General features: G+C 47.1%; 1 protein-coding gene across 12 annotated transcripts; it reads right to left on the reverse strand.

The window, feature by feature from the left end:
* Positions 1–89: 89 nt before the first annotated feature.
* Positions 90–23,917, reverse strand: arhgef11 (Rho guanine nucleotide exchange factor (GEF) 11). Of its 12 annotated transcripts, none has more exons than XM_086197933.1 (43): positions 22,099–23,917; positions 21,632–21,673; positions 20,197–20,211; positions 19,797–19,885; positions 19,599–19,703; positions 18,524–18,573; positions 18,386–18,443; positions 18,101–18,300; positions 17,952–18,023; positions 17,729–17,836; positions 17,395–17,443; positions 16,638–16,678; positions 16,423–16,515; positions 15,092–15,160; positions 14,903–15,007; positions 14,649–14,747; positions 14,340–14,382; positions 14,144–14,240; positions 13,572–13,694; positions 13,022–13,045; positions 12,792–12,918; positions 12,469–12,562; positions 12,192–12,221; positions 11,918–12,044; positions 11,482–11,688; positions 11,305–11,352; positions 10,885–11,033; positions 10,658–10,798; positions 10,484–10,560; positions 10,272–10,397; positions 7,971–8,088; positions 7,731–7,879; positions 7,471–7,546; positions 7,210–7,392; positions 6,998–7,079; positions 6,836–6,901; positions 6,490–6,545; positions 5,636–5,779; positions 5,325–5,552; positions 4,402–4,506; positions 3,997–4,289; positions 3,261–3,393; positions 90–3,184 (listed from the first exon to the last, which is right to left on the reverse strand). In XM_086197933.1, the coding sequence occupies exons 1-43, from the start codon at positions 22,131–22,133 to the stop codon at positions 3,135–3,137; spliced, it is 4,326 nt and encodes a 1,441-aa protein (XP_086054059.1). In that variant the 5' UTR covers positions 22,134–23,917; the 3' UTR covers positions 90–3,134. The 12 variants fall into 12 exon arrangements, with proteins under 12 accessions (XP_086054059.1, XP_086054056.1, XP_086054068.1 ...); XM_086197930.1 differs by having other exon boundaries at positions 91–3,184; positions 6,821–6,901; positions 22,099–23,866; XM_086197931.1 differs by having other exon boundaries at positions 92–3,184; positions 6,821–6,901; positions 16,638–16,675; positions 22,099–23,865.
* Positions 23,918–24,430: the final 513 nt, after the last annotated feature.

A 24,430-nucleotide genomic window follows, 5' to 3' on the forward strand; every position in this document is an offset into this window, starting at 1 on the left:
ATATAACGGACCGCATGGTACTGCCTCTCACTCCTAACCCACCAAAGTCACCAGCAGGAACACATTTCTCATTCTTTATCCAGTTTGTTTTTAATCTCACAAACACATGAATCCGATCTGACACTGGGTTTTTTTTTTCTTCCTTCCTTCTGTGCAGCTAAACAATCTCACCATTTTAAAAACAAGGGAGAGGAAAGTAATTTATACAACCTTTTTTCTTTTAAAATCATATCTACAAAAATAAAATCAAATAGGAGGACTAGGGCTTTACAGAAAAAATCAACATATAAAACAAGTGGGTCTGATCTCTCTATAGTACATCAGTGAATATTCGTTTTAAAAAGACACAACAAAACAGACAATGAGATGATAGTTAAAGACGTGGATGCATACAGTAGTTCGCACTGTGCAGGGGAGTTTGTCTGTGCAACGTTTTTTTCTTTTTCATTTATTTAAAAAAAAAGAAAAAAAAAAAGATTCAGCTTCTTCTCCAGCCTGTTCAGGGCCTCAACGCCGACGTGGATGTACGAGATGAACGGATGAAATAAAAAGTGAAAGAAAGTGAAGCGTGGAGGTAGAAAAATGTCATTGGAAGCGGTGCGGAGAGAGACTTTGTGTGTGTCCGTTTTGGGTTCAGCCGGTTGAGGCCGAGTCACCATCAGCTCGGATTCTGGGTCGAAGCCTGTTTGTCGTATTGCACGAGGTGACCGCGTGTTCCGTGTGGAAGAAAATGGAGGAGAAAAAAACAAAACAAAACAAGACACAAAAGCAAGTGGCGTTCCCTTCTAGACCTCTGAGGAGATGTTGCACTTTGGTAGAACGTTTCAGCACGCGGGTTCTAACACGCAAGACTTGTAGTTCTTCTTCAGATTAGTGATGTCATCCGTCGACTCCCCCCCTGCAATGCGTTTGCTGAACAGTGGGAACCTCCCTGCGACTGGGCCACAGGAGGTTTTTGGATCCAGGTTTGGTTCTGCGATGACGGTAGTGCTAGAACTTTAATAGAACGCCAACAAATCTCTCGTGTTTTTGCATAATCTCGCTAACAAACGAACAAATGCAGGTGACAACAGGAATTAGTTCAAGCTGACAACAAAAGGGGATTACTGAAGCACGTACACGCAAGAACTCCACGGGAAGACGCGCTTTTTTTTTTAGCGAGTGTGTTTTAGGACTTGTGTGCGTTTCCATCCAGACTGAGGAATAAAGAGAGAAAGTTCTTGGTGTTAGTGTTGGTCTGTGCTGGTTAAACATGCCTCAACCAGGCGTGCAACAACTACTTCTGGGAGAATGAGATGAGAAGATTGATAGCACTTGCACATCTGGATGCTAAAAGTCAAGCTCCAGGTAGCAGCTGGCTAGCTTAGCCCCCACAGCTGTCTTAGAGTAGAATAAAGACAGTTAACAACAGATTGCTAGACTGGAAATGGCTAGTTATGTTAGCCAAGCATAAATACTGTCAACGGCGAGCTACCCTGACGTAGCAAACAGTCTAGAAACAGCTGGCTATCTTAGCCACGCATAACGCATTCAAACAGCTAGCTATCTTGGAATAGAATAAAGACTGGAAACAGCTTGCTATATCAGGCTAGCATAAATACTGTTAGGAAAAAAAAAGCTACTTTATCTGGTCTAGCGTTAAGACTGGAAACAGCTGGCTATCCTAGCCTAGCATAACACATGCAAACAGCTAGCTGTCTGAGAATAGAATTAAGACAGGAAATAGCTCAACAGGACAGCTCGCTTAATCAGCCAAACTCGCAAGTCTAGCCTAGCCTAGCCTAGAAATGGCTAGCTATCTTTGTGCAATAAAGACCGGAGAAGTTTGCTAGCTTAGCCTAACATACAGTTTGGAAACTGTTGGCTATTGTAGCCTAGCATAAACGCTACACGCAGCTAGCTGACTCAGCCTGACGAGGAGAGTTGAGAGGCAAAGAGGTTGTAAAACTGGCGCACTTTTACAGCTGCTGGCTGATATGTTACCTCTGGACAAGCTAGCATCCAATTCTGCCAGATCTTTGCACGCAGCGCACTTGGGTCACATGACAGTGGTATTAATCTTCTCATCTAGTGCCCAGCAAGAAAGCGAATGTGAATTTCACACCACGTCACAAACTTGAATCATCTGCATGTACTTGAATGCACAAAAAGGTTCTTTTCTCCCAATAAATAACGGTTTGTTTCTCACTGCAAAGCTGAAGATCGCAACAGCGCGTGACCACGTGATGAGGAAACGTTGCTGGTTCAGTATTTTCTGAATGAGTCACATCTTTAGGTGTAGAGAGGCAATGCAAGCAGCGTTTTTTTTTGGCAGCACTTTTAGTGACAAAGAACTGAAAATTCAAGTTTTGAGTTTGTGTTGAGCCTCAGTTACCGTCAACAGAAGCCGTGTTGGGTAAAATCTGGCCGAGGCGACGTGACGAGTTTGTGAATCCGCTGAGTTTCATTGTGTTTTATTCGTATTCCCCTGTATGCTTGTGAAGCAGCGCTGCAAATCAAACCTGCAAAAGTCTCAGTAGTTGGCAGCGCAGCGGTGCTGGTGATGCGTCAGCGGCTGCTGCTGCTCCCACGACGATGCTTCCACGCGTCTCTTATTGGTCTCCTCACTCAGTGCAAATAACCTGAATTATATAAACACAGTCCTTCGGCCGTGATGGCAAGTGAACTCAGTGTAAAGCAACCAGTGGAGGGGGGGAGGGAAACCCCCCTAGACGCCATCTTAGCTCACGTGGGGCTCCGGCGGCGTCTCCAGTCCCTGATCAGTCAGCTGTGTACATGACATGGGTAAAGTGCTGGGGTGATGGGTCCCTCTGATTATTCCTTAAATCATCACTGCAGCTCGTCTGCTGCTCTGTTCCTTCAACCAGCTCGTTCTCCTTCGCCACACGTTTCATCTTCTGGTGTTCTCCTGGTGTTCCTCGGGTTCCCCTGGACTCCCTCGTGCTCTGGTGCAGGTCAGACCGCATGCTGACCTCTGATAGTCGTCCCACTAGTGCTCCAGGGCAAAAAACACGACCGCCGTCCTTCCTGGGTTCTGCTGCGATGGCCGGTGCATGCAGGGCGGGGGGTGGGGTGGGGTGGGGGCAAGGGAGGCGGCGCTGAATGGGTGAGTCCATTCTGACTCGAGGGTGAATTCAGAAGCCAGTGGACTGAAGCTTGGGCTCTGCTGGACTTGCTTCCTTACCTGAAACCGATCACCGTCACTGATGGAGCTTCACATCAGATCTCACTGCACAACTTGTTACTCGTAACACTCTCACCGTCGCCCGAGCTGCGGTCCAGAGACGGCGTCCTGGAGACGGTTGCCGAGCGACACTGTTGCCCCTCCGACTCCTGATTGACAGACGGCTCTCGGAGGGTTTGCAGGAGTTTGTGATGGGCCGTCTCCATTTCCTGTCAGAACACGAAGAAGTGGAGAAAAGCAGGTTATTGTTCAACAAAGCAAAATCAAAGTGTTAAAAGAAGAAGACGCTAAGACGCAACAACACAGGGAGTTCGTGGCCCTTCAGAGTTTCCCACCATGAGCCGTGAAGATCCCAGCGTTTACAGGTGCACCTGAATGCATCACGGCATCGCTTGTTTGCAGGGTTTATTAGAGGTTCCTCAGTTACATGGATGCCGCAGGTGTGTTTGCAGTGTTCAGGTTTGCGCACCAAAACAGAAACTCCTCCCACTTTTATACGCTCAGAAGACAGAAATAAAGACTATCGTATAGTTTTCATCATTTTGGGGCCATTTTATGCTTTTATGTGTTTGCAGCAGAAGTAAGAGAGACAGAAACACAAGCGGAAGAGTGGAGGACCTGGACTCCAGATCTGAACTCAAAAAATGATGTGACTGAGCACCGTCCACATTCAGAGCAGGCGTGTGAGTATTTCTACTCCCATTCGGGTACCGAGGATGCGTACTGTGCCGTATTCTTCCATGACAACGAGGAGGAGCTAAGTGGAGTGTTTCCGGTGTCCTGCTGGAGGTGAGAGTGGACAGCAAACTCACCTTCAGCTGACGTAACTTGCTCATCAGCCCCTCGATTGTGTGAAAAATCTCATCCACATTTTTGATCACATGACTCTGCTGTCCGGCCTGCAATTGGTCAGCTTCTTCTTCCTGTCGTAGTTGCATCACAGCCTCCGATTGCTGGCAGGCTGGAGTCTCCTCCCCAGGCTGTGATGACATCACTTCCTCCAGAGACTGGGGGAAGTGGCTGGCTGTGGGGGTGGGAGGGTCGGTGAGGTCGTCGGTGACGCTCTCTCCTTGTTCTGAGGGCATCACCAAATAGAACGTGTTCCCTGTGGAACAAATGCGGAGCGACAAACACGCTTGGTGACAAACTTCCAGAGTGGAAGTTTATTTCTCATCTTATTGAAAACGGCAACACTCAGCCGATGATGTCATCATTACCCTGCGCTGTGGCCTCGCTCGTCTTGGATGATTGGTCGGAGATGAGCGTGACATCATCAGTGATGCCGTCAGGGACAGAGGAAGAAGAAGAACCCGCAACCACAGCTATGCAGAGGATACACGTGAGATGAAGAAGAGAGCGTGTGTGTGAAAGAAGAGGGGAAAGGAGGGATGAGGAGAGCGAGCAGGTAAAAGAAAACGTGTGCAAGAGAAACAACACGAAGAATCAAAGCGCGAGGGAAACATGCAGGAGACGGCACAAAACCTAAGTGAGTCAATCCAAACTGGACAGACATTCAGACGGCGGCCATGCTCCTCTGACATCATGCTCTCATCGGGCAAGACAACTTATTATCATGTCATCACTTCCTGGTTGACCAGTCACTGAAAAAACAGCACAGAGTGAAAATCTAGCAGCAGGAGCATTTAATGCTAACTTTAGGAAGAAGAAGTATTAGCACGCAATGCTAAATTCGCTGGTTGTGTTGCTGCATGATGAAATTGGAACGGAGTGAATGTTTTATGACCTCAGGGTCACTGGAACACTTTTGTCATTTCCTATCGAATCCTTTGTCACAACAACCAGCAATGTTAACTAGGAAGTGGCTGATGCTCCAGTTAGCTGTTGGCTAACTGCAGCTAAAGGTTGTTTTACCCTTCAACACAGCTAGCTACCCCTCCCCTTTTTACCCCACAGTGGTTTTTTAGTTGCTGGTCCACTGGAAAGTGATGAGTTATGATAACTGGCCAGATTCCCAGAGGTTGAGTGAGTTAGAACCTGGAGCCCGGCAGAACATCACCCAGCATCCCAACCTTAGCGGGACATGAGAGCAGCATGGCCGCTGTGTTAATTTGGTCTGTTGTATTAGAAAATGACTTCATGCCTTGACTTTAATTAATTCAGTGAAAACCACATCAGTTACCTTTTCTTATGACCTGAAGACTCTGTTGCTCTGTGGGCGGAGCCTCCTCCGATTCAGCCTCCCATTCGCCAGTGCTGAAGCCGAGGATGGTCTCCGCTGACTCTGGCCGCTGCTTCTCCTTCACAGAGCTCCTTTCATTGGCCGTCTCGTTGGTGGGCGTGTCATCTGAGTCATGGCTCCAACCGTCCTCCTCCAGGTCTCGTAATATGAGCTGCCGGAGTGTTTCGACTGGGATGAAAGCAAAGAGAAGTTTAAATCCAAAGTCCTCCTGAGTGCGAGCTCACGTCACCTCATCTCTGCTGTGTCCTAACCGTCCTGTAACGCGGCCTCGGCCACGCCAGCTGCTTGATGGTCAACACAGGTGAAGGCTTCTGATTGGTCTGTAGGTGTGTTGTCTGAGATGTCCTCAGAGGAATGAGGCTCCATGGAGTCCGAATGCTCCGTCATCGAGTTCTCTGGAAGTCCCAAACGGTTAGAGAAGAGTCAATATTTCTGTTTATATTCTTTTATTCAACAGAGGTATCATTCCCAACGTCTCAGTGACTCAAGTGGATGTACCCAGCGAAATAACTAACTAGGTTAAAACCAACCACGTAGCGGTAGTTCACCTGTCACAGTGACGCTGACCTTTCACCTTTGATTACTGAGGTCTTATAAACCCATCCTTCAATCCCCGTGAAGAATTTGTGCTGAATTTGAAAACAATCCCTCAGTGTGTTCCAGAAATACTCGGTTCTTGTGAGTTGACCTTGACCTTTGACCTCAAAAATATTTCCAGGTCATCCTCAAGTCCCAGTGGACATTTGTGCTCAATTTGAGAGGTTCTACTCCAAGGAGTTCTACAACGAGAACGGGACAGTTTTTCCAGACGTGTGAGATCTTTGTCATTTTGAACTTTGACCATAAACAAAATCTTTCTCGTACATCCTTGAATCCCATTTGCACCAAATTTGAAGATATAAGGGATTCTGGAGACCTCCCATGTACAGGAGTGGGACAGACTTACGGGCAGACGGAGGACCCGCAAAGTGAATGAAAAAGAAACCATAAAATTACTCATCTAAACAACAGCGTCCAACGAAGTGAGAACCATTTTCTCATTAAGTGGTTGAGAACATACTTGACCAAATAACCAAAAATTCAAATACTGAGAGGTGCTTGTTACCTGCATAGACGTGGCTGTCAGTTGAGACTGGGGAAACACTGCCTAGACTGGGGGAACTGGGAGAGATAGACACATGTACAATTACAGGTACACGTAACTTACAAAACTCCAAAGAACACAAAAAATTGAGGAACTTTGCTCAGATTGTCCCCGAAGCCAGACGAGAAGAAAGAGACCGTTCTTTCCTCTATAATGCATTAGGGAGCTGGGACTTATGTTAGTTAGCTTAGCGCAATGAGTGGTAGTGAGTGGGAAATGCTAGCATAGCTCCAGACAGCCCACGTGTCTCTGTGAGACAGTAAATTTCCTTTAAAATGTCAAATTGACTCACGACATCGGCACGGACCCGTGATTGATCAGGGGGGACGAGCCGCCGGTTGATGAGATCATTTTTTCAAGAAAGTCTTTCCAGCTGTTCGAGAAAAATCAAAAGATTCTTCTGTTATTTTGTGCCCACAAAAAACAGACATATTCATATTCAGTGAACATTTTAGAAGTTCTAGCTTACGTGTTTTTCTCCGATGACGTTCCAGCCACCAGTTCGTAGATCTGCCTCTCTGTGGTGCTGATGACGTAGAGCGCTTTATTGTCTACGGAAACAAAAAACAGACTCACAGCTTCAATCCCCTTTGCAGAAGTAAACTGCATCGTACAGTTGAAGATCTTTGAAAAAACATCAAGCCAAGTACAACTTTTGCTTCTGGAGGCTGACAGCCGTACCTGTAGCTACTGAACGGACCAGCAGCGAGTCAAGCTTCACCAGGGGGCTGAAGGAGGTCTTGCTGTCTCCGCTGCCTCCTCCGCCTCCACCCAGCCAGCGGGAGGGATATCGCAGCTGCAGGCGCTCATCGGGACCCCTCTGCAGCAGCAGGAGGCAATCTGAGAGCAGCAGCGCTTGGATCTCTGAAAGACACGAGGAGACGTGCGAGTTAGAAAAGCGTAACTGATGAGACTTCACCGTCTGACTGCAAGAATACCGACCTAGCTGCTTATCTTTGGTGACTTTCCAGATGAGGGGACCCTCGTGGATCATCTTCTTAGTGCTCAGGTCCAGACTCTGAGGGAAAGATGATATTCTGGTTAAAAAGGGGGAAACGTTTCTGTCAGACATGCGTCAAAAGCAGATTAAGGCCAGGGTTCTTCTTTGGCCCCTCCAGCAAGTTTTGTTTGGGGAAAATCTGCCTCAGGTTTTTTGTGTGGTGACACGTGAAAACATGCCAGAGCTGATTTTGTCCGACTACCTTGAACTGGGGAGCAGCATCCAATCTGCGTTGGTACTGGCTGAGGCGCTGCCGGTGTTCTGTTTCCCTGACGACCTCATTGACAGCCTGAAGTATCCCCCGGCAACATGCCTGGGCGTGTTTTAGCAAGGGGAGGTCCGCAGAACCAGCTTAAAGGAAAAACAAGAACATCAGTCTCAAGTCTCAAGTCCATCCCAAATTTTTGCCGTTCGCCCATTACACCAGGTTGCGAACCCTCACCCTCGGTGTGTTTGATGATGTTGTCTAGCAGTAGAGGGTACTTGGTGAGTCTCTGCATCTCTGACACCAGCAGGTCTCGGAGCTGCAGCCGCCGACAGTGAGGGCTCGCCTCACACTCCTGGCAGAGTCGACACATCAACAAAGTGATATAAAACCAAACTAGAAATGCTGCCGTGTGGTTATATGTCACTGTAATGTGTAGGGCTGCAACAAGTAATCCATAAAATCGCTAAAAATCAATTATTAAATTCGTTGGCAATGAATTTGATTATCGATTCGTTGGGTAGCGATTAACTTGGCCCGCAGAGCCGTTTGTTTTGGTTTTGCTGCGTCGCAGCCAGCTCACTCGCTGTGTCGTGGAGCTTCTACTTCACTTCCTTTTCTGAGCAGAGCGGGGCAAAGATAGAGCGGGGCAAAGATGGAGCGGGGCAAAGATGGAGCGGGGCAAAGATGGAGCGGGGCAAAGATAGAGCGGGCAAAGAGAGCGGGGCAAAGATAGAGTGGGCAAAGATAGAGCGGGCAAAGATAGAGCAGGGCAAAGATGGAGTGGGTAAAGATGGAGCGGGCAAAGATAGAGCGGGGCAAAGATGGAGTGGGCAAAGACAGAGTGGGCAAAGATAGAGCGGGTAAAGATAGAGCGGGCAAAGATAGAGTGGGCAAAGATAGAGTGGGCAAAGATAGAGTGGGCAAAGATAGAGCGGGCAAAGATAGAGTGGGCAAAGATAGAGCGGGCAAAGATGGAGCGGGTAAAGATAGAGTGGGGCAAAGATAGAGTGGGCAAAGATAGAGCGGGCAAAGATGGAGCGGGCAAAGATGGAGTGGGCAAAGATAGAGCGGGCAAAGATAGAGCGGGGCTTGCAAACATGACTGAAGAGGAGAAAACAGTTCGACCAAAATTGTCTGAAGTTTGGGAGCACTGTACATGAAGTAAAACTCAAAAGACTGCGAGCTGCAATTGTGTAAAATTGATCTTGCATGGCACGGGAGCACCACAGTAACAGAGAACATATGAAACGAAAACATGTGGGAGCCATGGATGACATCGGGGAAGGGGGCTCGGCGCGGTAAGTTGGCTAACGTTATCTTCATCTTGATTTTCATGAAACAAAAGATTAAACTTGCGTCGCGTTTTGAAGTGAGGAAACGTTCTTCTCATAGCAGATAGTTTGTTTCGTTTGTCTAACTGTAAGAGCCGTTGTTTGCTCGCCATCCATCTCCATTACCCGGCTAACGTAACTTAATGCTATCGTTACAAGGCTAACGTTAGTTAGTGGCTTGTCAAGCTGGGTGGCGAGTAAACAGTGGGTATTAACGTTAGATAAACGAAACGATCTACCTGCTGTAAAACAAACGTTTCCCTGGCCCACTAAGCTTTCAATTTGTTCTCATATCTATAAATTCTGTATTTTGTCACTCCTGTCCCTAGTTTATTGTGTGTGTGTGTGTGTGTGTGTTTGGAGCATCTCATATTTATATTATTTTCTGTTGTTAAAGCAACGTAAATACCTCTTTTTTATGCACTTTAATTTAAAAAAAAGAAAGAAAGAAAGCCTGCTGGTATGTCTTTGCACACGTTGTACAGCATACTTTTTTTTGTATTAGTCCATGGCCTGTTGTTTAAGCTATGTAGCAAGGGCTAACACTGTTTGTGTTTCAGGTTTAACTGAAATAACTTGAAAAAACTTATTTTGGGAATTTGTTTTGCACTAATATTTGGCATAACATTCTGTTAAGGACAAAGAAATAAATGATGCCAGCTACATGCTGGATCAAACTGAGAACCGACTCATCTCCTCATTCTTCTCTTCCCCCAATATAAATAAAATTTGTGCGTTATGAAAAATCCGATTAATCGAAGAAATAATCGACAGATTAATCAATTATCAAAATAATCGTTAGTTGCAGCCCTAGTAATGTGGGACTGTCACAGTGACCAAATCCTTTTTGGTTCAACCATGAGTCCCAGCGGACATTAGTGCCACAATTGAAGACAGTATTTCAAAGCCTATATCTTGATCATGTGAGGCGAACTTGACCTCGGACTACCGGTTAGTAGTCTTAGGGGACGAAAAAGGGCTCCTAAGACACTGCGCCAAAATATTGCCCACAAGTGAGATAACAGTGACCTTTGACCACCAAAACCTTTTTAGTTCATCCTTCAGTCCCAGTAAAGGTTTGCACCTAGTTTCCTTCAAGGTGTTAGAAAGAATGGGATGGACCAACAATCCCAATGGCTGCGGCCCACGGCCGGCACCAGTACTGAATACTACCACAGCCACAACAAGTCATGAGTGTGTGTACCTGGATAATGTGGGCGAAGCGAGGGTCTTTCCGTTGTTTGTTCTTGATGAGCTCCAGAGCCTGAGACTGCTGGCTGCACAGCTGTGACGCCTGTTCCTGAAACTCCTCCCCAGCAGAACCCTCAAACTGTGAAAACACAAGTTATTTACATCACCAGAGAGCTGAAGGGATGAATACTGACATGGGTCTATGATCGGTGTTACTACACTCACCCTTGCCAGCATCACATCCCCGATGTCTTGAATGATGAAAGATTCTCGTCGCTTCTTCATCGCCTCGCATAGACTTTCTACAGAGATGTTAGAGAGGCAAGAGTTAAGGAGGAACTCTCCTGGAGGATCCATTTCCTTCAAGGCCTTCTAGAGGTATCAAGTTAACAGACTGACTGTGGAGTTCATAGACTTCACGCAGGTTGGGGAAGATGCAGAACAATTCATCAGAGTTGAGCACGGATCGCATCTTCTGGAGGAAAACCTGGTCCAGAACCCGCAGGGTCCGTAGGTGGGATGCCTCGGTGGTGAACAGTTCTGAGGGGGAGAGAGGTACAAGACGGGTCATCATGTGCATTTCTGAAGATAGCTCTGCGTAGAACAGTCGTGGAAAGAACTGGTACCGTATATGACAGCCTGCCGGTCTACCTCCCTCGGACTGAGCGTGGCCAGGAGCTGAGGAGGAACCGTCTCCTGCCAGTTCTGACCGTCACACACCTCCTCCTCCAGCGCCGCAGCATCTGGTGGCAGCGCCAGTGGCGAGTCCATGCTCCTGCACATTCGCAAAGGTGGGCGCCCACACAACAAGACAAAACAAAGACACAAAGAGGAACAGAAACAATTGTGAACTTCTGATTATCCAACGGAACTTAAAGCAATTCTAACTCACATGCCACCCTACCAACTAGTTGGTAAACTTTTCAAACCAAGCACAAAACAACAATGAAAACATCCTCTGTTGTGTTAAAATATGCAGAAAGTTGCTTCACAATTATTCTGAGCCCAACCCATCAATGATCTTTGTGGAGGACGTGAACGCTCACCTGCGAATGGAGCGAGGGGTGTACGGGGGTGTAGGGTTCTCTAGAGACCTGAGAAGAGAGAGGGGAAATGAAAACCTGACTTCCAGGGTAAATTGTCATTTCTTCAAGTTTCCCCTACATTCCTCAAAGAATCCGTTTTGCAAAATCTATCGTAAACACCCTCTGGATCGAAGTTACCGTGCGGAACTGCTAGAGGCTGACGACGAGGCGCTGTGCTGCAGTGGCCGGAGGCCTGGTGCCTCCCTCTCCTCTCCACTGTCTTCCATGTCCACATCGCTACGAGAGCGGGGAACAGACTCGGTTCCTGAGGCGATGCCCCGCCGGCGACCTTCTCCCTGAGCCTTCAGAGACTCGCTGCGCGCCAGACGCACTGAGATGGTCGGGCTGGGAGGAAGGGAGGGAGCGCGAGAGACAGACGGCGACTAAATCAGAGGTAGAAAACTTCTTCAAGTTCATTCATGTTGTTGAGATGTAGGAGGTTAAACTTCGGAATGACTAGAAATGTTGATAAAACTTCTCCACACATTGGGTGCATTGGTTTCCTACCATGGCTGAGCACATGTACCGGGGTCCGAGACCCTCATGTGAAACTGCCCTGACAGGTGCGGCGTACCTGTCCATGCTGTCTTCTCCCAGACTGCTGGAGGACAGTCTCTGAGGGTCGGCAGGGTCGCCCCCTTCCTCCACGTCTGTGCTGTTTTCAAACTGCTGGATGATGTTCCTCACACTGCCGGGCCGGACTGTGAGCAAACACACACCAACAACGGCAGCGTTACTGTCAGGACTGATGAGATGAAAAAGCTGACCAACAGAACAAACTCTACATTACACGGAAGGAAAATGTTTGTGGGAGGGAAATAAAAAGACAGACAAATAAAACGGTGTACCTTCGGTGGGTGACAACGGGACATGGAATGCTACAAAACCAAAATGAACCAAAGGATTAAATCATAAGACAGAACAGAAACTCCATGAATCAATAAATAAATATACAATGACAATGTAAGGGCCAACAAAGGACAAACAGACTTCAGTATTGACTGTGACCATCACATGTATGTTGGCGTGTTTCTACTGTGGGAAGATGATGACACAAAGTAAGTGACTGTATGTAAACGCAAGCACGCACGCATGCACGTGTGTGTGCGCGTGTGTGTTATTTACTAGACTGGGATGTGTTCCGGGGTTTGCCAATGTACTTCAGGATGGGATTTCTCTTTTTGTCTTCTCCATCTTTCTCTTTCTTCATACCAGTCAGCTGTGGACAGACAATTACGATTCTTATTAGATTTAAAAATATAATATATATTTAACTTCATTTCATCAATTGAATAAATGTACTTGGCAAGGCAGTTGCAGTTTGTGATTACTTATGATGGTTTAGTACAACCAGAGAAGCCTATATGAGACATATCTGATATACAGAAGTAAGTCTGGCCCAGTGTTCTTGTGTCATTTCTAACAAAAGAAATCCTGCACTCTCGTACCTTTTTAGTCTTGAGGAAAGCGAGCCATTTCTCCTTCTCTGTGTTCAGACCAGGAAACACCTTGGAGTCTCTGAGTTTGATTCCCGAGTGTCTCAGGTAGAGCAGCACAGCTGACGCAAGGGGAGAACTGGAGAGAACGGGAGGAGGGCAGACAACGAAAGCTTAAATAAGATAGAGGAGGGAACTGGGGAGAACATTGAAGGAAGAAACAAACGGATACACATCTTTACCTTCTGTCCTCTTCGTGCTTTGACCTGGAACACAAAAAGAGACACGTTAAAAGGTCGTCTTCCACAACAAACAACAGATTTGAATGCAGACACCAGCGGACCACTGTCATGTGACAGGAATCAGACGCGTGCGGAGTGAATGTCAGGTGGCTCTGCGGCTCCAACGACCTTTGTTACAGCAGCTTGGGTGAGCTTCTGTTGCTTCGTAATTACACTTTTATTGGGCTGCAAACACCTTCGCCTGTTGCTAGGCAGAGCTCATCTGAGTGAGAGTTATGATGTTAACATTCCCTGCCTGGCGAAGGCCACGTGTTTGAGGAAAGCCACTGCAGAATTAGTTAACGAGCAGATTTAGAGGCGGAGCAATGTTTGCTTTATTAGCTGGGAGGATGACAAATCTTCCAGGATGAAGCTGGAATGGGACAAGATCCTCTAGAAATAAACATCTGCAGGGATCACAGTTGCCCCCCCCCCGGGAGCCCGCGCCCTCAGCATGAACCTGAAGATGTTGGAAAACAGGAAGAGCACGATGCAATGGTGGCAGACTCACAGAATCTCCCAGAGGGCGGTAACCTGTCGGTCCACCACCTGTCTCTCCTTCACGGGGTCTCCGTCCAGCTGCAGCAGGTCTCCTTCTCCAAACAGCGAGCCCAGACCCATCATCTGCTTGTTCCTGGGGGGACAAGCAAACACCAGCTGAACACTCCTGGAAATGAGCACTCCCACATTGGGCAGCCAAGCCTCTGCTAGAACGCGCCTTCTATTAGCTTAGCAACGTAAAGGGCGAATGAAGTCAGAGTGCGTCAGAGTTTGTTGATCACTTATGAGTTTCATTGATGCACGCACGCACGCATTCACCAGTTAAATCAAGGTGTGGCGATGAAGTGATGTCATTTTGCGGGGAGATGTGCGACAATCAGAACTGTTTATCCAAACTTTTACAGCCAAAACTGGGGGCCGTTAGCTTTAGCAGGGCTAGCTAAGCCTTCTGAATGTAAATGGAAACAGACAGGTTTCGGTGAACTGCTGTCCTGACATGTATTTGCTGTCTATCAGGATCTGAACAAACAGTGACCACAGCTTTACATTTACACAGGGGGGCGACCTCTAACCCACATGTACCTGTAGTCCTGGATTTGATCCTGGATGTCTGGCAGCACCTGCTGCTGCAGCTCCGACAGCGGCCCACGGATGTCCTCCTGAGCATGAAGTCGACACTCTGAGAAAGAAACGGACACAAAAGACTGTGGTTAAAACTCCTGTGAGGCCAACACATCACGCTGATCACCAAGAGCCAAAGACATGACAGGAATCTTACCGATATCTGCCAGATACTCCTCTCGTACTTTGATTTTCAAGGGCTGGAAGAAAATTGTGGTAGTAGTGAAATGTGACTCATTGGTCGTATTTGTACATAAATATCATCACATTGATGATTATTTATCCATTTTTAATGGCTTTATCTATTTTTCTAAAATTTTACCAGGCCTGGGATGTTTTCAAAGTCCACATTTTTTCCAGGATTTTTTCTAGAACCCTGTTTTTATAAAGTAGGTCTTGATCGACAAGCCAAAACTGAGCTAAAACTGATGAAAACATGACACAGTAAGTGTATGCGTGTACGTACGGCGTCCGGGTCCAGGAAGTGTGAGCAGATCTGTGGTGCGAGCGAGCGAGCGTCTTTAGGACTGGAACCCAGGTAGGCCTCCACCGACAGGTAGAACAACTATTGGAGAACACACAGAGAAGAATGTGAGGCATTTTCGCAGGAAGACAAACGAACACATACATACTACACCTGGTTTACACCAATGAAAGTACTCAGGAATACCACAAGACTGCTATATTCTGGTACTTATATGAACTCTGCATCATGCTGACCAGAGGGTTTGGGTCCAGCAGCTGGGTGAAGACGTATCTCATGAAGACCGTCATGTGCGCTGGTCGGGACTTCAGCAGCTCAATATCCTGGAACGGTCCGTCCATCTGAGACAAAGACAGGGATAATGGAGGGAAGAATGTAGACGACATGAAGCAAAGGAAATATGACTAAACAGGTGTCTTCCTCACCTCATTGAATGCATAGCCGTCATCTTCTTCATCCTCTTCCTCCGGACCAATGATCTGGGCCTTTCCACCCTTGGAACAAAATAGTACGTATGTCAAGAACCCGAGGAGTGAACGAGTGCTACGCTCAGGAGGTGAAACAGGAATCTCAAGGCATGGTGAGAAATCTCTATCTTCTCCAGTGGTGCGTGACAAAAATGAAGAGAACAAGTGAGCAGGGCGTTCCGTGCTGGAGAACGATCAGATAGTGGACAGAAGCCCACAGATACCTTACATCTGCAGTAGGGGCTCATTCGCACATACGGAACCTTAAAAAGTCAGGACCGGATGATGGAGCTGCTGAATCAGAACCAAGAGAACCAGGGTGTGGGTAGTTGTGTGTGTGTGTGTGTGTGTGTGTGTGTGTGTGCGTGCACGCGTGTGCATAGGGGGGTGGATTGATTGGAAGATTGAAAAAGTGGGCGTGTCATAAAAAAAGAGTTTTAGAGGCAGTCCCCTTTAAAGGACCAGCTTAAACTGCTCCAGGTTTGAGGGCAACACAGCATGCTATCGCTAGTTAGCGAACTCAGGATTCTGAGCTCTGCGCCACCAGAAGCTGAGCTGATGGACGTCAGGATTCCAGTTGAAAAGAGGTTTTTCTCTAAATTACTAGCAACATTCTGGAAACTTCTGGAAGTAACAGAGAGGATATTGAATTTTTTTGTTGTTGGTAAAGCTAATTAGCATCTAGCATGCTAACGCAGAGCATTCAAAGGCCACATCACCAACGTCCCCACTAGGACGAAATCGAGTCATGGGAGTTTTGAGGACATTACTAGACCAAATCAATCGATGATAGAACACAGTGAGTCCAAATGTGTCTCCCACCTTAGTCCCATTTATTCCTGGTAATTCCTGTGGAAAGCTTTCAACTTTCAATATTCCTGCTTCATTCCTTTTGATTCATGCCTGCGTGAGGACTCATAAACCAGAACATTCTGGCGCACAAGTGTTGAGTTTGTGTGTTTCAGATTATTGTGCTTATGACTGGATTAAGAAGGTGGGAATCACACTCGACGATATGTTGTAAGATTTTGTGAACAGACGTTTTGCTTGAAGTAAAAAAAAAAAACATGGCTAACAGTTTCTGAGCGCTGGAGTCACCAAAAAGTCATGGGGGGGGGGGGGGGGGGCAAGTGTCTCCGTGAGACACATCTGAAGACACCTGCTACTCTAAAATCATACAAAATTTTTAAAAAATGAAGAGAAATGACAAAAAGCTTCTCCCTCGTCATCCCTGCGCACAGCCCTGACACCGCTGCAAGAGTGTGAATGCATGTGTGTGTCCATCTCACCGAGTCAGAGAGGGGGTGTGTGTCGGAGCTCTGCCGTCGGTGCAGGGGGGTCCTGAAGAAGGATGAAGGGGAGGAGTGGGGACTCTCAAACGCCTGGGGAGGAGGAGGAGGAGGAGGAGGGAGGGCGAGCAGGATGGGACGGGCGGGGTGGAATGAGTGGGACCATCATGCATTCAATCTCACCAGTTTAAGAAAAGACGAGACATGAGGCCTACCTCCAAGTCTCCCTCGCTGGAGTCCATCGATAACCGACCTGCTGAGGCAGAGAGTCAATTCAGCTGAGCGTTACACACTCGTGCAGAGTCACTGTGACATCATCAGGATGTCAGCCATGCATCAGGAGAATATCGTGTTTATAAACGCTGGAGTGAAAATGAGAAAAATGTCGCTCGCTGGTCGCTCATCTGCAGGTTCATTCAGGCTGAGGTAACTCCAGCGTCTACGATCCTCATACAGATTAAAAAAAACAAACAAACTATGGAGAAGGTCCCACAAGATGGCCGACATCCGGCTCTGCAACTGACAGAAAGTCACGTGACCGCCTCAGCAGCAGTTCATCTCTGTGCTGTCATTTTCGTGAACTTTCAGCAAGTTTGTACTTTTGACCCCTCGAGGTCACGTGACCGCCTTTCAGCGGCGGGGACTTGAGACTCTTCAGACTACGTCAGAAAAGTATCAACAATGTGTCTAAAAAAAGGGGCAGGCACAAAGAAAGTGGCGCAAACACCACCAACGCCAGGCCCCGGCTGACACAAGCGGTTGATGACGAGTGACAGATTCTCATGGCCGAGAATCACCAGAAACCTTTGGAATCGTGTCAGCATGCAAATAAAGTAGGCGGCACGCTGCTCCACATATTGAGATGTTGACATGCTACGTGTTATATTTACATTTAAAGGAAGCACCATCATCTAAACAGAGACATCCTTGAGGCGATTCTTTTAAACCAATGCAACATCAGAGGGTACAAACCTTCTCCTGCTAAGACGTAGGAGGTGACAGACTCGGAGCGCGTTCCCTCCTGGAGGAGCAGAACCAGTCGTTAGTTTTCCGCCTACAAATTTGTCCTCAAACCCTTAAAAGTACCGAGAAAGAAACTCCAGAAGATCGAAATGGCAGCAACGGGATTAGCTGGAAGCAATGCAACATGAACGACATGATTCGATTCATTTGATCACATGACATTGTGTAATCTGTTGTGTTCTACGATGAGAAAGTCAAGGAAAAGCCTGAATCAAAGGGTGCAGGATCTTAACAATCGTAGATGATTCGCTTTGAAAGAGTGTAAACAGCTTCATCTTCCTACCAGGTCTTGCTGGATCTTGACCCGGACTTGGTGAGCTCTCCTCTTTGCACTTTCAATCCTCTCCTCCAGAGATGGCGATGGGTTCTTCAGCTGCTCCTCCATCAAGTCCTACACGTCAGTTCGTTCTTTTTAGTCAATTCTTACATTTCCACCCAGCGACTTAGGGATCAGAACCCCAAAGCGACCACGGCCTCGGTGCGGAGGACTTGTTGCGTGTGCTTACCTGCAGTTCAGACTCTTCTTGCTCCAGCATTTTCCTGAGTATCTGAGACGCGTGCTTCTGTACCTCTGGGTCCTAAACACACAGACACCATAAACTGTGCCGTTTTCAGAACATTTCACACAAACCAGGGTGATCCGTGTTGATCTTACCTGTAGTGGTTTGGGTCCAGTGATTCTTTGGGATGGGGTGCTACTCAGTCCTGAAAGTGAAGGTGGCGGTGGAGGGAGTGGAGCCTCCCCACCCACTGATGTCCTCTGATTGGGAGTGATGTCAGTGGGGAGGGGCTCTAGGGGCAGGGAGGCAGCAGAGGGGGGAGGCCCTTGTAGTGTCAGCGCTACATACGTTCCAGCTGTGGGATGAAGAACAGGGACGGCCAGCGTCAAATAAAGCCAACCCACAACAGGACTTGCACTCTGTAATGTTGCTGGACTCACACTTGATGAGCTTCACGACCTCCTGGTGGGACATGGAGGACACGAGCGAGCCGTTCACCTGAGAGGAGATGGAAGGAAAGGAATGTGAGCGCCGCAGAACGTCAGGAGGAACCTGCAACTCTCAGATTGTGTTGTGACCTTTATGATACGGTCCCCTTCTTGGACGCCGGCCTTGACTGCTGCACCGCCTGTAAGGATGGGCAAAGGTGTACAGAGTCATGAGCTCATTCACAGAAGTTTAGAGGTGACATCACATGGATGGACGTCTCCAGACTTTAAAGGACTGGAAGAAAAGGTTCTAAATGTCTGTTTGAAGCAAATCCCTGAAGGCAGCGATTGGTCGCCTGATGTTGTCCATCTTTCGCCTTGATTTCTTCAAATTTGGCACTAGAATGGACTGAAGTGAAAAAAGGTTTTGTTGGTCAAAAGTTAAGGTTACCTCACATTTTCGTTCCATCCATCCTACTGTCGCTAACACGGTACCTCAGGAACACCTGGTGGGAATTCCTTCAAGTTTGGCACAAATGTCCACTTGGACTTGAAAAAGAACTCAAAACATTTTGGTGGTCAAATGTCCACTAAATCAAATGGAAGTCGAGCCTTTAAGAAATAAAATGTCACTTCAGGCTATTAAACAAAGATGTTGTGTGACCTTTCACCACCAAAATCTACTCAGTTCATCCTGGAATCTCAGAGCACTTTCGTTCCAAATGTGAAGGCAGCCCTTAAAGGTCCCTGACACATCTAGGACCAGAAGGCAGATCAGGTCAGATGTACTGTCTCTCAGATGGGTTGCGAGAATGTCTTCCAAGTCAACGTTCTCCATCTCTTCTGCTCTGCAAATGGACTTCAGATGTGCGTGGAGCAGAAAAGCCTCTGAAGGCTTGTTGTGGTACATCCAGGTCTCTGCACCATCTGATACCATGTCAAATGAATATGTTGGTCCACAAACTGAAGGCTGCTACTTCCAGGTACTACTCAGGTTCCACATGGAGGCCAGAATGATTGCAGTACCAAAATGTGGCTCCTGGCATATACATTCTGCATTTATAAGCGGATATCTGCTTATAAGTTCAACACGAATGGGACAGACCACTGAAGGCGAGTCCAAAAGCCTCCTTTCGCCCATGGAGAGTCGTAATAAGCTCATTTTAGTCTTCATCAGGACGAAACTGTGAATTTTGAAACAAGTATCATAGTTTTAACCTCTCACCTGGCCGCACATTCTGCACGAGCTTCACTCTCTCCCCGCACACTGTGAAGCCGAAACCCAGCTGGTCCTTCTGAACCACCACGCATCTCTGGACGAGACCAGGACCTTGGGGGGGACAGGGGGATTCAAGAGGTCTTCTGGCATCTTGTGCATAGTAAAAATCTGAATCCATCCTGCCATAAACCAAGTCATAATTACCCGTGTTCTCAGTGGGAACATCAGTTGGTGGTTCCTTCTGTTGTGCGGCAGATTTGCGCTCCGAGTCCCCGATGGTCAGACTGCTAAGCCTGTGTTTCAAGGACAAGAGACAGAAGGGCTAAACATGACATTTGATAAAACAAATTAATTCTAAAAATACTCTGGAAGGGCTGCTTGCACCAGGATAGGGGACATAACAGGGAGGACAACCGAAGGAGATGGAACAAAAGTGATGGCATAGGCCGAAGAGAAAGAACAGAAACTTACAATCGGAAATAACAATGTGAGAGAAGAGGAGAGGACTCAAGGGGAGGCACGTGGTCGGGCGGAGGGTAGGAAGAGTCAGAAAATGAGAGTACGGAGAGGCAACGAGAGAAGAGGAGGCGACAGGAGAACTCACCAAGCAGCAAAAGGGCTGAAAGTGAGGCATGAGAGAGACGAGGGAAAGCCAGATTAAAGGGAGAAGGGACAGAGAGAGAAATTAAGATGAGGACAAATCCTGAAGCAGAAGAACACAAAGACTGAGCAAGAGGACGCTGATTATCTTAGAGACACCAAGAACGGGTTCCTTTCACCTGCCCATCTCAAGGCGCGATGGCGAAACAACACAGCGCTCATGACAGGACCTCGCAAACACACGCGTGAAGCTTTGCATTTGATGGCAGTTGTACACATGGCAAAGCGTAAAAAGTGCTTTTTCATCAAGAATAAACCGAATCAATGCCGAGTGATGAGCTGCAGAGGTCTTCTTCAATGCTTCGAGCAAGGAATTTCATATCATGGAGAGAGGGTGCACTTGGGATGTAATATCAGCGTCTGAGTGCTGTTTCGAAATGTGCTGTCAAAATCCCATAATGAAGGGGACTGATGAAGGCTAGTAGGCACTTTGGAATATTGCCATACAGTCATCATTACTCGTGCCGCCCCCGGAGAGCCAGCAACGTGCTCACGAGGTTTTCCGTCAATCGGATGAAGGGATGTTGAACTCAAGTCAGAGCCAGACATGCATTTACAGGAAGAAGGTGATTATTTTCCATGTTCAACTGCAGTCTAACGTCTAAAAATACACTCAAACGGGCCCAAAGTGTTGGTGTCGGGATGAGAGAGAACAAAAAGACAAACAGGCGGAGGATTATTTTGTTCATTACGCACTTCGAGGAAAAAGGCTGGAAAGTCGAGGAACGAGACGCAAGTAAGAACTTTTCTCTCCATCACGCACGTGCGAGAAAAAAAGTGCCAACGTCGAGAGTAAAGTTGAGGATCTCTTTTTTTTTTTTCCAATGCGCATTTTGAGAATAAAGATGAAACTTGGAGAATTAACGTGACCTTTCGAGATCAAAGTCGACCTTTTGAGACTACGTGTGACATCATATATGGCGGCCTCTAGAGATACCCTGTGGACCAATGAATCAGTGAGACTGTACATTAGAATCGGCTTTAATAACAAAGAAATTCTGTCTTTTAGCTAATAAACACAGTTTTGTGGTCAGTATAAAGACTAAAACCGAGTCCAGAAGGGGGCACGTTTGGAAGAGGCGGCCACGTTGTTGACTTCACCATATTTCAACTTTATTCTCAAAACAACGACAAAAATCTTCCTCTGCTTTCTTGGGCTTTATTTCGTCTTTTTGTCTTCTTCTCCTATCAAGATTTTGACTTTCTCAAAGTGAATAACGAAACAAAATCTTCCTTCTCTCTTTTTTCTGCCCTTCCCAGTCAAGGAGTTACATTCCAAGGGCATAAAATGCAGTTTATTTGTATACAAGACTCTTCTCGTGCTTCCAAACCCCCGAAACCCTGACACACATAAGCCTTTATTTGGACATCTGTCCTACCTGATCAGGTGGACGTTTTTCTTATTGGCTGCTCTGCTGTCACTTGATGACACACATACAAAAGAAAAAAAAAAGAACGAACACACACACACACACACAGGAAGCAGTGGGTACGAGCACAAAGAACACACACAAAAGGAAGAAAGAAACGTTTGACAGCACGACAAACCAGACAGACGCACAGATGAGACAAAGAGGCAATATTGTGAGACACAACACAGAGATCAACACGGCGATGACTGATTATTACACAAAGGATTCATCAAGACACACTGGGCGGCAGGTGGAACAACACGACACTCAGATGGAGACTGGAGTTCAACCACACAGAATTTCCTTGTATGTGGTGGTTTCAACCTCTCCTGGTTTAAAGCCTGCCTGCCTGTTTTTCCTACAGCCAGAGAAGACCCACAGTGCTGGGGTGTACTGTCAACCACAGGGAGGGTGAGGGTGGAGCAGGGTCCTACCTGTCGAGCGTGGAGGTGGGTTGGCGGAGACTCATGGCTGCGACCTGCTTCCTGATGCAGGATCAACTCTGTCACTGGGCTGCTTTTATCCTCATCATCTCTCGCTTTTTTTGTTTTTGTTTTATCCTCTTCAGTTTGAAGTCCACATCATGGCTTTATGACAGCTGGATCAGGTCTTAACGTGGGTCAGCTACTCGAGAAGCTGCAGCGGGATCAGAAAGGATCCATGCTCCCATCCACACCAGTGTTCCCAGTAGGATTTGGAAGAGAAAGTGCTAAAACTACCACTAATGTCTGAAGCAAGTTACATTTGTTTGTATGCAGCAGGGTTGGTGGTGCCAAAGTCGAGGCCGTGCATCGGTGGCTCAGCCCAGGAGACCATCAATCATGACGAAGGTCTGACATGTCGCTTGCTGTCAATCAAACTCATTCATGAAAATATCCCGACATAAATGATATCCACTCTTCTTTAAATACCCCTTTCAGTATTAATCCCTCCCTTGTGTCACTGGCTTCTCTGCTCTTAGCTTGCATAGGAGGTGAGATCTGACATGGAGGTGGTTTGATGAGCTTTATTAATGGGGGGGGGGGGGGGCTAATTAGCTAATGATAAATACTACATTGACTACACAAAACCGCGAACCTCATGCTTGAGATGTTAGCCACCGCGAGACACACTGAACTTCATCCAACTAAACGGTGCGAAAACGTCCAGGCTGGCACAACGTACACAACAAAAACAACAAGGCAGACACTGCCGCTGAATGTGCACTGCTCGCTAGCGAGCTAATTGGCAGGTCACCCGACACTAGCAAGATACGCCGCTGGGTAATCACAATTAAAACACCGAGCTGAATTGGAGTTTTCAAATATAAATCACGTCTTATCTAAATACTCTGCTTAGGAGTGATTAAGGCCATATAAAGCGGCCTGTCTCGTCTAGCTAGCGTTAGCTGGCAGACGTTAGCTCTCCTGGTGGGCCAATGTCAACCCGCGGCATTTCGTTATTGCTGAAGCCGGAGGAGAGCGCTGTGTATTCGGCTAGCAGCTACGCCAAAGAGTCGGTCCTGTGGAGCTTGCTGGCTGTCCAACTATGCGTGCAAAGTCGGAAAGCTGGTAGGTTTGCATGCGGATGTGGGGATGTAGTGGTGGCTGATACAGTGGCAGTTCAATTCAATTCCAGTCAGTAAATCCAGTTATCGTGCAAATCCAATCTTGCATGTTAGCCAGCTAGCTAGAAGGCAATTAGGTTCCACCTCTGGTCTCCTTCCTTCCACAGCAAGAGTCCGTGTGTTTCTCCCGCTTGTGCTCAGCCAACGGACGCGGAGATTAAGCCGAATCCTGGGCGTGCGAATGAGTTTCCATTACAGACCCGGTTCGTGCTCAAAGAACTGGTCCCAGTTGTGTTGTTATCCTGCTGTCTTGGCTGGCTGTGGATCTACCATCATGTCCTCAAAGATCACACAAACAAAACAGCACGGCAGCGCCCCCGTCCGACGCACGGCGGTACTCCCTGCCTGTGTATCCATGTGAGAGTCGGATCTGGAACGGATGGACCCCCCTGTGTGGCTTAGTAGAAGTCTCACCTCAGACCCCCTGACAGTTTATCTTATGGACTCATTAAGACATCAACGGCACCCTGGACAACCATCGGATTCATCACGGCGCTTCTTGAAAAAATGATTCCGATATTCTGCGTATCTCAGTGAAATTAAATAAAGATGTAACATGTCTACAAAAGAAAACGAGTGTTGTGGTGAAGGACTTGGACGCACCCGTCAGATATACCGTAGGAACTCTTATCTACTTTTAAAAAAGTATGTTAAAACTATCTTTATTATTTTTACTGTCCCTGGCAATATATTGATTTCCCTCCTATTATACGTTGTGCTCCCCTGCAATAATTTTTAACGTAACAGCAACTTCATAATAAGTTTGCATTCTTTATCTTATTGTTATTATGAAGCAGTATTTTCTCCCATCGGCTCCTTCACCGAAGATTTTTGCCGCAACATTCAAATTTACGGTCAATTAATCGGCGGTGTATCGGCATGACCGATATTTGCTGACATCAGACTCCAGCAAGCCCAGGCATGTTTCCGTTTGAACGGTGTTGTGATAGAGGGTTAAAAGAGCTTGAGAGGAAAACACAAAACGGGCAATAAAAGGTCAACAAAACAACTTGAAAACAAAAGAAGAACATCGGATATCGCGGGGATTATCAACTGGAAACCTTTCCATCAGTATCGGCTGCAAGAACTTCTATTCGCCGCTGGAGAGCACCGGTGCTACTGAGCCATGTGTGCAGTCCTGCTACTTTCTCACACACACA

Source organism: Aulostomus chinensis, chromosome 24, assembly GCF_037954235.1.
Source record: "Aulostomus chinensis isolate RoL2024-O1b breed Wild chromosome 24, RoL_Achi_v1.0, whole genome shotgun sequence".
NCBI classification, from domain to species: Eukaryota; Metazoa; Chordata; class Actinopteri; order Syngnathiformes; family Aulostomidae; genus Aulostomus; species Aulostomus chinensis.